General features: G+C 35.2%; 1 protein-coding gene across 1 annotated transcript; it reads left to right on the forward strand.

The window, feature by feature from the left end:
* The first annotated feature begins 1,417 nt into the window (after positions 1 to 1,417).
* LOC143198287 (uncharacterized) lies at positions 1,418 to 2,835 on the forward strand. The gene is made up of 2 exons (XM_076407417.1): positions 1,418 to 1,476; positions 1,880 to 2,835. The coding sequence occupies exons 1-2, from the start codon at positions 1,435 to 1,437 to the stop codon at positions 2,717 to 2,719; spliced, it is 882 nt and encodes a 293-aa protein (XP_076263532.1). The 5' UTR covers positions 1,418 to 1,434; the 3' UTR covers positions 2,720 to 2,835.
* The last annotated feature ends 11,832 nt before the right edge of the window (positions 2,836 to 14,667 follow it).

The raw sequence follows: 14,667 nt of genomic DNA on the forward strand, positions 1-14,667 counted from the left end.
AACTGACTAGTTTTTGTACTTGGGATTATCGTAGTAGATTTATTTTTCAACACTATTTACAATATGCCGTAGAAAATTTCTTTAATTTTGTCTGCAAAGCGATTAAACCGAGATATTGTATTGATTGAAATTTTAAGTGGATTTGCATGGTAGCCATTCTCCATCCTTTTGGAACTTTCCAATTGCATCTAAAAGTCTAAAAATAGTTGATCCATCAATTGCTAACTTGCTTGAAATTTCTTTGAGAATTTGAACTGGGTTTTCGTTCCATAAGTTTTGCAATTCATTGTCTTCGAACGTTTTAGGTGATTTATATGACGAGGCAGGGTCAAACTGTCGATACATTTCTAATAGTTTGATGGGCTTCGGCACCAGATTTCTTTAAATCAACCAACAAAGGTAATGCATATCGAAAATGGAAAATACAAAGCGGTCGTTTATTCATTGAATTCTGTTATGTCGAATTTGAATGAATAGACATAAAACTATTTCCTATTATCCTAAGCAGTAAGTAAGCAGTTGCTCTGAAACTGCCGACTTAAAATAATTTCCATCTTCCTTTTGCTGGCGGAGCATGATTGTACATGTTGCTCAGAAAAAGTGTAAAATTATTATTTTAGGGAAACACTATTCCAGTCATGTTCTTATCCAGGTTAGGTAACACCGGATGTCTTTTTGGATGGCTTCTAAGTTGATCACTTTTCAGTCGGTAGGCTTAATGCCGAGAACATTGATTCAGATTCTACGTTAAATAGTAGTCTAGCTCAGATACACCCTTCGTTGGTAAAAAGAAGACCTTAAAATATAACTAAAAAAATAGGTTCAAATTAAAACTGTCTCTAGTTGACCAATATTTTGATCACTGGCAAAATATTCATTATAGTTAGTGATTGTATGAATTTCTAATAGTAAGTTTAGGAGCATCATCACGCTGTTAATACCATGATAGCTTTTATTACATTCATGAACTCATATTCACGTATTTTAGGGCAAGTCTAATTGTTTATTAATGGTACGACAACGGTAATAACAATCTCGTTAAAATGGAGCTCTTTCAAATTGGCTCTCTAAGTTATACTTTGATGGTTTCCATTCTCTTTTTTGCACCTGAAAACCTACAAGACCAGTTAATAGATACAAGGCCAAAATATGTTAAATCGATATATTGAACGTATTGACACGTTGAATTGTTAAAATATACTTAGATCATGTCGGAGACTTAATTAGTTAGATGGACAATGATTGAAAATCCTCTTGAAAACCTATTGCACCACTTAAGTTCATTCCAAGATAAAGTAAAATTACAATTTTATCAAATACCACATCAAAAATATAATGTTTTCGTCCACTGAAGTATGCTAGATAATGCCGGACAGTTTAGTATAAATACACACTATAATGCAGGGAGAGTATCAGTTGCAGATTGGCATCAAGATGAAGTTTAAGGAGACGATTGTAGTAGTAGCATGTATTGTGGTATGTACCTTATTTTAGTAAAACTCTTATATTAGATAATAGCAAAATTAATGTTTGTTTGCTTCTTTTTTCTCAATGCGTCTGTCCTGACGCCTATATGGTTGATTCGATTATAATGAAATTTTAACTGTGTAATGCGTATATCCGTGAATATGCTTAAATCAAAAAAGTCTGTGTAAATATTTTTTTAGTTTATATTTTGACTACGAAATATAAACAATTAAAAAGATACTTGTCATATTTGACGAGACGTTATCCAATTTTTGAAAATCGTAACTTGGTAACTTGTTATTGTTATTGTATTGTAACATCTTAACAGATTATACAACAAAACACAATTTTACTCCACATGACATTGTAATACATGCCTGATACATATCATATTTCTAATATTTGGTTTTAGGTTGTGGTGCAAGGTTTTAGCTTGAGAGGTAATGGCGTAAAACCAAGTCGACATTTGAGGATATTAGCTGCACCACCCCCAGAACCAGAACCAGAACCACCAGCGCCTCATCCAGAACCCGAACCAGAACCACCAGCGCCTCACCCAGAACCCGAACCAGAACCACCAGCGCCACACCCAGAACCTGAACCGGAGCCACCAGCGCCTCACCCAGAACCTGAACCGGAGCCACCAGCGCCTCACCCAGAACAAGGTCCACATTCGAGAATATTAGCTGCGCCACCTCCAGAACCAGAACCAGAACCACCAGCGCCTCACCCAGAACCCGAACCAGAGCCACCAGCGCCTCACCCAGAACCTGAACCAGAGCCACCAGCGCCTCACCCAGAACCCGAACCAGAACCACCAGCGCCTCATCCAGAACCAGAACCAGAGCCACCAGCGCCCCATCCAGAACCAGGTCCACATTCGAGAATATTAGCTGCGCCACCTCCAGAACCAGAACCAGAACCACCAGCGCCTCACCCAGAACCCGAACCAGAACCACCAGCGCCTCACCCAGAACCGGAACCAGAGCCACCAGTGCCTCACCCAGAACCTGAACCGGAGCCACCAGCGCCTCATCCAGAACCCGAACCAGAACCACCAGCGCCTCCCAGAACCCGAACCAGAACCACCAGCGCCTCATCCAGAACCAGAACCAGAGCCACCAGCGCCCCATCCAGAACCAGGTCCACATTCGAGAATATTAGCTGCGCCACCTCCAGAACCAGAACCAGAACCACCAGCGCCTCACCCAGAACCCGAACCAGAGCCACCAGCGCCTCACCCAGAACCTGAACCAGAGCCACCAGCGCCTCACCCAGAACCCGAACCAGAACCACCAGCGCCTCATCCAGAACCAGAACCAGAGCCACCAGCGCCCCATCCAGAACCAGGTCCACATTCGAGAATATTAGCTGCGCCACCTCCAGAACCAGAACCAGAACCACCAGCGCCTCACCCAGAACCCGAACCAGAACCACCAGCGCCTCACCCAGAACCTGAACCAGAGCCACCAGCGCCTCACCCAGAACCTGAACCAGAGCCACCAGCGCCCCATCCAGAACCAGGTCCACATTCGAGAATATTAGCTGCGCCACCTCCAGAACCAGAACCAGAACCACCAGCGCCTCACCCAGAACCCGAACCAGAACCACCAGCGCCTCACCCAGAACCGGAACCAGAGCCACCAGTGCCTCACCCAGAACCTGAACCGGAGCCACCAGCGCCTCATCCAGAACCCGAACCAGAACCACCAGCGCCTCCCAGAACCCGAACCAGAACCACCAGCGCCTCATCCAGAACCAGAACCAGAGCCACCAGCGCCCCATCCAGAACCAGGTCCACATTCGAGAATATTAGCTGCGTCACCCCCAGAACCGGAACCAGAGCCACCACCTCCAGAACCAGAACCAGAACCACCAGCGCCTCACCCAGAACCCGAACCAGAACCACCAGCGCCTCACCCAGAACCTGAACCAGAGCCACCAGCGCCTCACCCAGAACCTGAACCAGAGCCACCAGCGCCTCATCCAGAACCCGAACCAGAACCACCAGCGCCTCATCCAGAACCAGAACCAGAGCCACCAGCGCCTCACCCAGAACCAGGCCCACATTCGAGAATATTTGCTGCGTCCAGAACCAGAACCAGAACCACCCCCAGAACCGGAACCAGAGCCACCAGTGCCTCACCCAGAACCTGAACCAGAGCCACCAGCGCCTCACCCAGAACCTGAACCAGAGCCACCAGCGCCTCATCCAGAACCCGAACCAGAACCACCAGCGCCTCATCCAGAACCAGAACCAGAGCCACCAGCGCCTCACCCAGAACCAGGCCCACATTCGAGAATATTAGCTGCGTCACCCTCAGAACCGGAACCAGAGCCACCAGTGCCTCACCCAGAACCTGAACCAGAGCCACCAGCGCCTCACCCAGAACCTGAACCAGAGCCACCAGCGCCTCACCCAGAACCCGAACCAGAACCACCAGCGCCTCATCCAGAACCAGAACCAGAGCCACCAGCGCCTCACCCAGAACCAGAACCACCAGCACCTCATCCAGAACCTGCTTCATAACTCCACGATGTATTTGAAATTATTTTTACAACAATGTAATAATTAAAATATGAACAATATTGGAAATGTATTAAATAGTAGTATTGGATTAAGTAATTTAAAAATAAATATTGTATATATTTAGCATATTTTGTCAATTTTATTATTTATTAATTTACTGAGAGATTTAACAGTATCCGAGTCTCATTCCACAGAGTTGAACGGGTAGAGGGAACCGGAAGAAGGCTGAAAAAGTCATTTCCGATTTCAAAGAGTTTGTTTGGTCTATCCTCTAAGAACCAGCATTTTTGCACTGGTAAAGGTTTTGTCGTGGAGGAGATTGAGTCGTGGGACAGATAACTGATAGGCTTGGTACAAAAGAGAGGAAAGTTGGAGATTAAGGAGAGGAGCGATTGGGCTGAGTTGTCCGTGGAGAGAGAAATGTAGATGCAGAATATGGTAACTGGGTAGTGTAGAGAACTGACACCAACATCTTCAAGCTTCGTGGTAAAAGAAATAGTTTTTAGGTCCAATGACTCATGGATCATTATTGCAAGATCTCCAGAGTCGCGACCTGCACTGGTCCTATCTTTTCTAACAATAAGAAATGGGACATAGTTTTTGGTAAGCTGAACATTCTCTGGGATTCCGACAAAGATGATTCAGAAGCCGAGGTTTTGGGATTGAAGGATTGAGATGTTTTGTGACTTTTGAAAAGGGGGCCCTGATATCAGGAGACTGTTGGCGGAAGGAAGATTATTAGTTTTGACTGTAGTACTGAAGGTCTGTTTGGGATTGGAGGTAACTCTGGAGAAAGGGTTTGATACGATGGAGGGGGGGGGGGAGAGGGAAATCCTTAGGTGTTAACCTTAGGAGGAAATGAGAGGGCAGCATGATTGATCTTCCAGAGGGTATATACTTTTATAGATAAAATTATACTTTTCGCATACTTTGTACCATGGCGAATGGTTCTGATTATAGTTTGGGCACTAAGAAGGGTTAGTACATGAATTGTCATGTCATATTTGTCCACTCACAGAGCGGAAGGAACATATGGACCAGGAGTGACAAATAGCTAAACCTCGCCTTCCGAGGCAGTGATTTTATTTTAAAGTTAAATTCGTGGTTTTGCTCTGTCTGATTTCTGCCTTTTTCATCAGTACATAAAGAAAGATTACGATGGGATTACGATTATAACACCGACCCCAGTATAACCACGTATAACAGAAATCAGATGACTATAGAGGGATGATAGATTTTTTAACTTAGTGGATTGTTCGTCATTATTTTTGGTAATGAGTGGTGAACCATCGTTTAGTTTGTTCATAAAGGATGGTTTACTCACATAAAAAAGAATATCTTTAAATATTTTGACAGCGGTAAAATTTTTGATTGAAGTATTTGTACTAGAAATCACAAATTTGTTATCATTGTCAAACGGGGGTCTATTATTATTATTGACATATCGGGGTTTTAAAGGGACCCTATAAGAGGAAGAAATGATTGGTGGTTCAGAATCTTGTTAATACCACAGAACTCGGAATGTAGTAGCAGCCTTAATACTGACGGTAGAAGTGGGAGGTAATCTGGAGTTTCACTGATAAGGAGTGATCTTCTATTTAGCCACGCATTCAATCGGCTCTCAATCCAACCGTAGGATTCATGTTTTTATTGAAGTTGTCTCATCCGAGTCTCGTGGTTGGTACGTTTAAGGTTGTTTATCATTGTCCATGGACAAGATTGTTCAAGTCCGACAAAGAATGATTCAGAAGTTACGCTGTGTTGGCCTCTGAAAGAATGTGGTTAGCAGTAGATTCAGTTCAAATAGTTAATGATAATTATATATGAGATGTTAATATAATGTTATCAATTAAAATATTTTCAAATTATCATAAATAATTGTATTAAATGAAAATTGTTAAATAGTTAGTGGGTAAAAATAAATTGTTTTTTTTTGATCTGATAGATACGATAAGATCTGAGCTTTAATGAATGGACTAAGAAACACTGTTCTTAATACATACTTTTGTATTGATCCTGCTTGTTTATTCTGATTTAGTGACTGGTTAGTTGTAAAGGGTCGCATTTAATTGTTAAACGTTAAATCGGTTTAAATAGCATTTTTTGTGATTTTTTCAAATCAAAAATAGAAATTATGGGCATTTTACAACTGCTCAATTTTTGCCTTATTCTGCACTCATTTTACGAACCATTTTGGGTCGTTTGAAGATTTAAACTTGAATCAAAGGCCTTGAAAGCTTTGAAATCGAATTCAGTAATTCAGTAAACGTTGACTAACACTTATGGCTACTGTAGATTAAAAGTGTAAATAACTTTAAATCAGCATAGATCTATGCTATAACCATATAGTAATAGAGAGAAAACTCAACAGGGTCTCTGGAGAAAACTTTCGCTACCAATATCTGGATGGGATTATAATCGCCCATACAAGTAATTTTATTGGTCAGATTAAATATTTATTACAGGCTTCTGTAAGGAAAACATTTTGCTGTGAAGACATTTTATTAGTTCTTTAAAAATTTCTCACGCAGGTGCGGCACTTGACAGCCCCGAGGTCACGTATCATCGACCAATGAATTTTAAATAAAAAACAATTAAATTTTTTTAATGAAAATATTTATTAAATAAAATTCAATGAGAATATAAAAATAAATATAATCTGTAAAAATAAATTGAAATGTAAAAATAAATATATGGGTAAAAATAATTCTAGACGCTAGAATAAGTCTAGATGCAACGCATCGTTGCGTAGTATTTCTCCAAAATTACATATAAAGTTAAATCTCTATTTTTCCTGTGACTATACTACTCCATGCATTTCTTTCGTTTGTGTGTTTATTTGCAAATGGCGCGTTTGCTGAATAAAAGGTAATCACACAAACTTCATATATTCTTGTTACGGAATAAACTTCCTGGATAGAAGACGTTACGAAGAGTCCTCTAACTAAAAAAAACAAATTTTTTTACGAAAAAAAAAATGTATTTCAAGAATAAAAATTGGTGGCATGTTTTATCAACCGACGCTCTAATAATATATAGTTAAGGATGTTGCGCTTTTTTTTCTCCAATAGTAAGAGAAAAACTGGTAAAATTAAAATAACTTTTTTTGTAATAAAACATATTAAATATAAATATTAGACGATAACTGGCAACAACCTTTGCATTGTCAAAGTAGCACCAACTGTACGCTCCCTTGACTAAGTATTTAAATATTCTGGGAAATTTAAGGTATTCAGTCTGGCACTTGGAGTCTGCATCCTCCGCATTCTCATCTCAAGTGTCTTGATCGGTTTCAGATACGTCTGGTTTCACACCTAATTTTTATCTTAGAAAGATCTTAGGAAGATATCTTAGAAATTAGCTTATCTAAAGGTTCCGAACTAATGCATATGTGAGCATATATCCTTTATCAGAACAATTAGCGATAACAACGATCTGAATTGGTCTTTGTACATAGTATGGTATTCCCCAGGAGACAAAAGGATTTTACAGAATTATGGAATTCCCAACACTAAAAGAAAAATACCCCAGTCCCGCCCTCAATCCAGGACCAAACGATGGACCTATAAAACCCCGACACAAGATACTCGACGGTCTCTTCTTCTCCGGGCTCCCTTGAGTAGCTGTGTCGTCAACTGTAAATTGTCAATCACTCGAATAAACCATAAATAATCCCGTTAGTTTCTATCATTTTACCACTTGCCCACCCTCAATTCTCACATTAGAAGTGGGATTCGAGATGGTTATTCGAATTAAAAGATGAGGATAGAAGACTGAAGAATTAATTAACCAATGGTTAGAAGATATAACTAAAGATTAACAGAACAAGTTGATGAAATCAGACCATATTCATTTCACCAAATTCCGATGCGTTGTCCAGTACTTAATTGCGAGAACATCGTTAAAAGAGACATCAGGAACAGTGATTTGTTATCATTGCGTTAAGATGGACAATCATTTGAAAATACTGGTCTGTAGAATGGAGGAACTGTAAGTACTAACTGTTCATAATAAAAAAAAAACATCTAGAGATCACATTCGTCAGAGAAAAGAATAGTAAGTTTTGCAATATATTTTTATACTTTAATTAGAGAATATATTAAAATGCCTTTTTATTTTAACTGATGGATCTAATACAAAAATTTTTCGTTAAATTTGATGCAATAAAAATGCTCAAAAAAAGTTTAAAAAGGCAATCTAGTAATTTAACATTCTAATTAAAATATATATAAATATTATATAAAATAATAAAATATATTCTAATATAAATATTCACACATATTTTCACTTCACTACATAGTATAAAACAAAGTCGCCTTTTCTGTCCCTATATCCCTATGTGCGCTTAAATCTTTAAAACTACGCAACGGATTTTGATGCGGTTTTTTTCAATAGATAGAGTTATTCAAGAGGAAGGTTTATATGTATAATACATGCATAATATACTAAGGCAACATTGCTAATTTTAGAGGTTTCTAACGTGATGTCGTAAATTAACCTATTTTTTTTAGGCTTATTTAGCAATTAGCAAAAACGCTGCCTAACCCTACGAGTTAGATCAAATTAATGTACTACAGTATTGTACACCATAAAAAGGTCTACAAAAAAGTCCGTGATGGTATATGTTTATCTTTTAGGGATAACCCACATTAACCATTTTTATTGTTTACTTTTTACGTGAGAAAATGGCTTATTTACGAAGCTATTTTAAGCAATACGGCATTAATCCTTATCGAATTAAGTACCTTAAATACAGTGTGCAATTAATATAGATCAATATGGTTCCTTACAGCATGTAAATTAAACAAATATTTTCGGAGATATTACAAATTTAAAATTTGCGTTTAAACATGTGTAATGTAATAAAAATTGTATGAATTTAGATATTCCAAAGATAGCAGGAAATCTTCATAGTAAGTATAGGGGAAGAGGAATTGTTTTACTCCAAATTTAATGCGTGCAGGCCAAGGGCAGTAATGAATGAACCAAAAATACTGGATCGATTTTAATCATGTTTTCATTGAGTGACATAGGCGTATATATTTTATGCCCGTGCAAAGTCGGAGCGGGCCGCTATGCTTTTATATACAACGTTCATATTTTTTCTGTAGTGTATTTAATTTAGTATCAGCATTGCACCCGTGCGAAGCCGGGGCGGGTCGCCAGTTTCAAATAAATATTATCGTTGAAATTAGAACACCTAAATACCTTAAATTCATGGACTAGGGATATTTTTCACTACTTCTACCTTGTTGATTTGTGTAGGGATGGAAACATACTTTTATTCAATGACAAGTGGTGTCATAAAAAATATCTAAAAATATCGGCGAATAAAATTATCGATATTTTTTTCAAAATATATATTTACTTTACTAGAAACTTATTTAATTTTTTTTTGCAAAAATATCGATAATTCTCCTGGCTGTTTACTATTTGGATACATTTTATTCTCCAATATATTGATATATCCATATTTTTTTGGAATTACTATAGTGGATCGACTGATACTGTAATAATACTATCTGTTTATAATACCATCAAAACTAAATGAAAGTTTAAAATATGCACATTTGTCACCACTTAGAAACAAACGCTTGGAAAGGGATATCGCTATACGGGTATAAAGGAATTACAAACGGCGTACCAGTCGTACGACGTAACGTGTATGTACATGCATTTTGTCACGTCAACCTCACGGTAATATACTGAAGATGATTATGATTGAAGCAGCTTAATGTGGGATTGGAATCATGGTCCTTGGTTTTAAAGCTACCGACTGACGAATCTCTACATATTACTGCTATGGCAGCTCCAATAACAATGTCGCCAAAATGGAACCCTTTTAAATTTTCTGTCTACGATTATACATTGATAGTTATCAATATTCTCTCTCTTTTTTTTTTCAAGCCCACAAGATTTACTGAATAACCAATTAACAGATACAATGCCAAAGAATGTTAAATGAATGCTGTTGAAATGTTGAAATACAATCAGATTATGACTAATGATTAGACTTAATTAGTTAAATGGACACAGAGTGAAAATCTTTTGAACATATTTAATCACTTAAATTCACTCCAAGATAAAGTAAAATTACAATATTATCAAATACCACATCAAAATTGTACTGTTTTTGTCAACTGAAGTATGCTAGATAATGCTGGACAGTTTAGTATAAATACGCAATATAATACAGGGACAGTATCAGTTGCAGATTGGCATCAAGATGAAGTTTAAGGAGACGATTATAGTAGTAGCATATATTGCTGTAGGATTTATGTTTTTATTGAAGTTGTCTCCTCATGTCCGGGGCAGTTAACTCGCAATTGCCCGCCTAACCAGAGACAGCAATCGCATGGTATTACTAAGGATCAGTGAATGATCCTTAAGCACCGTTAAGCTTTTTGTGAAATCTCCAAGATTTAATGAATGGACTAAGAAATACTGTTCTTAAAACATACTTTTGTATTGATCCTGCTTGTTTATTCTGACTTAGCGATTGGTTAGTTGTAAAGGGTCGCATTTAATTGTTAAACATTAAATCAGTTTAAACAGCATTTTTTTTTGTGATTTTTTAAAATAAAAAATTGAAATAAGGTCATTTTAAAACTGCTCAATTTTTGCCTTATACTGCACTCATTTTACTAATCATTTTGAGTCGTTTGAAGAGATTAAACTTGAATCAAAGGCCTTGAAAGCTTTGAAATCGAATTTAGTAATTCAGTAAACATTGATTAATACTAATGGCCATTGGATACTAATGGCCAATATCTGGATGGGATTATAATCGCCCATACAAATAATTTTATTGGTCAGTTTAAATCTTTATTATAGGCTTCTATATGATGAGATTAAATATCCTAAAGCGAAATTTATGATCGTTACCACGTGTTTTGTTGTTGTATGTTGAGGTAAGTTTATTTATATTAATAATCATTAAAATATTAATTTTTAATATCAGAAATTAGTCCCCTTCCGAAAGAAGCTTTGCCAACAGGAGATATTTTTTGTTATTCTTAGATCGAGTATTTGATAGTTGCAACTGCTCTAAATGCAATGCTCCTGAATCCAATCCATTTCAGACAGGGTTAACCGTAAGTTCAATGCACGAGGAATTTTGTTGCAAAGCGATTCAGTACTTAAATAGTGCAAAATTTAATTGCCCAACTAAAAATAAATGTGTTAAAATATCAATTAAAAATTTAATAATTAATTTGAGGGGGTTAATTTCTTTAAAGAAATATATTTTGATAAAGTATCCCAATAAATATATCGGCTTATACTTAACGAAGGAATATTCGCAAATACTTAACGAAGGTAGTTTGGAAAATTTGTTGGATCTATTAGAAGTCATGGATTCAAGAATATTTGAATTAAGTATATTTATTAACAAGCATATTTGAAAAATGATTTAGAGGGATCTCATTTGCTTTAGGAAATTGGGAAGAAACTAAACATGAGGGTGTTTTAGATGATTAACTTCTACGTACGATTTACTTATTTCTTACTAACGGGGGATGTATTACCAGGGGTTGAGAAATTGCAACTTGACATTATAACTTTAGTTCCAGACATTTCTGTACGAAAAAACATTTTACGTTGTACTGTAGTGTATATTTTAGGTTATTTGGTAAACCTTTAAAAAAAATGTAATTTTTGTTTGCATTTAATTATGAGTAACTCAATAGACTGACAAGCTGAGACTAATTTTATAGAAGCAACTCAATATCTCTGGCCCAGACTCCAATAATATTGTTCTATTATACTGTTCTAAAAACCTACTTTTCATATATATGTTTTATTTTATCCGGCGATATTGCCACATCGTTAATATATCGTCATTTTTGGTCAGATATTATAAAAAAAGTAAATTAAAATCCTTCTAATTGCGCAGTACATAATGATCGTCCAGATAACATATCAAAAATAGTAATTAAGTACACTATATACTTTTGGATTAAACAAGTAAATAGAATTTTAATAGGGAAAGACTCAAAGTTTACTTTCAGTATATCTATTTCTTTTTATATTTTATAGATGTTTTATATTATACTTATATTTTAGAGATACATTTTATGTTTATTTATTTTTACATATATATTTATTTTTATATTTTTGATGAATTTCATTTAATAATTTTATTTCCATAAATTAAATTGTTTTTTATTTAGGTTTTAATGGTCAATGAAATATGACCTCAGGGCTGTTAATGTCCTGTGACCCCTATATTTTTTCTGTCTATTACTCTCTGACTCATTGCAATTAAACAAATCTATACAATACATTATTATTTTGACAGATCTTTATCATTACCTAAATTGTCAATACAAAATGATTTAAAATATAATAGAAGCGAATGTAAAAGTAATCCTGGTTATTTATGAATGAATTAAATGATTCAGCTCGAGTACCCTGGGTACTTAAAAATTTATGGAATTATTGTGTATAATACTATTGTATAATAGCGTAAGATAAAATAATTTCAAGTGAAACATTGTTTTTGTTACATTTGGTAAGATATATTGCAGCAACAATTTGTTTTGCTTTTATTACTTTTTAATATCGAAATTTTTTCTTGATTTTATAACTTTTTTACAGTTGATAAAGTAATGATGCTGCTGATATAGTATGTTACATTATAATAACAAAATTAGGATGGTTAACATATGTACCAGAAGAGGACTGAAGAAATTGAAGATAGTACTGGTTCAAAATGATTTCTCTAAAAAACAAATAAAAAAGGCACAAATAATATATATAAAAAAACTACAAATATTTGTGGTATTCAGACTAACGATTAATTTTTAAGCTTTGTTAGTTTAGAGGTATTTTGAGCTTCAATTCCCTTTTGGTAGCCTAACACTTTGAACTGTGATGTGTCCTAAACTCTAACAAATTATGATAAGTTTCAAATGCTTACATTATATTCAATATTCCTGAGTTCCTGTCCAAACTCTAGTAAACAATGTTGAGGGACACTGTTCTTAATAATTTGTTCTATTTCAATAGATTGAATGAATTCAAATTCATCGTCCATCATTCAATTTAGAGCATCACTACAAGTTTGGCGGACTCCTACCATAGAGTAATAGAGCGAAAAATCAATAGGGGTCTCTGTAGAAAAGTTTCGCTACCTTCAATATCTAGACGAGGTTTATCGCCTATTCAAGTAATTTGATCGCTCAGTTTAAAAATTCATTATAGGCGCCTGTAAGGTAAACATTTTGCTGTGAAGACATTTGATTGATAAAGTTTTCCATGCAGGTGCCGGACATGACAGTCTGACGTCACGTTTCATTGATATTTCATATATATATATATATATATATATATATATATATAAAGACCTACTAAGATTGTAATAAAATTATTTTTTTGGAGTTTAGGACATGGGATTGCCTCTATAAAATCAATCCCAAGTTGTTGGATAACCTGAAATGTATACTACGGTGCCACTACGGTAAAATTGTTTTTTCATATAGGAGCATCTGAAACTGAAGGTATAGACTCAAGTTAGAATTCAAGTCCTGTAATACATTCCCCGTTAGTAAATAATGTAAATTTTCTCTAAAATACCTTCATGTTCATCCACAATTATCTAAAGGCGATTTTTCAAACATGCTTTTTGAGGGATCTATATTCCTGAATCCATGAGCTCTAATAGATTCAAAACAGTTTTCCAAACCGTCTTGGTTAAGGCGCCTTAAGCCAATATATTTATTTGGATACTTACTTAAAATATTTATCTTTAAAGAAATGAAGCCTCTCAAAGTCGTTAAATTTTTAATTGATGCCACTTTAACAATTTTTTTTAGCTGGGCAATACAATTTTCTACTATTTAAGTACTGAACCGCTTTGCACCAAAATTCCTTCAAAAAGTTTGCATTCAGGAGCTATCCTTTTAATGGAGTTGCAACCATCATATAGTTGATCTAAAAATAGGAGTATCTCCACTTTACACAGCTTCTTTCGGAAGGGGAATAATTTATGAAATTAAAAAAGAAATATTTGAGTAATTATTAATATGAATAAACTTATCCCAACTTACTATACAAACGCACCATAGAAACGAAATGAACCCATCAACTGTCTTTGCGGTTCTTAGCATAGCGATTAAAACAAGTAATAAGTTGCCTATAAAGTTAAACCTCTATTTCTCTGGTACATGGTACACTCCCATGTAGTATACTTATTAGGAAATGTAATCGATTGTTAATTGCAATCAGTTATAATAATATTAACCTTTTTGTGGATTATCTGCAAACTCGTTAAAATATGTAATGGATCGTAATAGATTTATAATCGAACAATTCTGATTAATATTTACCCGGCTCCTTCTCCTTTTTATGTTATGTATATATATATATATATATGTATATATATATATATATATATAAATATACATATATATATATATATATATATATATATATATATATATCAGAATTGTTTGATTATAAATCCATTACAAATAAGTGTTATCATTACACAATAAATAAAACTTGAGTATAAATATATATATATATATATATATATATATATATATATATATATATATATATATATATATATATATATATATATATATATATATAGCTTAAATTTAATACTCGCGTTGATCACTATTAAGTCACAGTTGAAGATACTTAAAAAAACTTTAAATAAAATT

The sequence above is a fragment of the Rhynchophorus ferrugineus genome, unplaced genomic scaffold (genome assembly GCF_030347505.1).
Source record: "Rhynchophorus ferrugineus isolate W39M unplaced genomic scaffold, kcgeb_rfMv2 rfM1, whole genome shotgun sequence".
NCBI lineage: Eukaryota > Metazoa > Arthropoda > Insecta > Coleoptera > Curculionidae > Rhynchophorus > Rhynchophorus ferrugineus.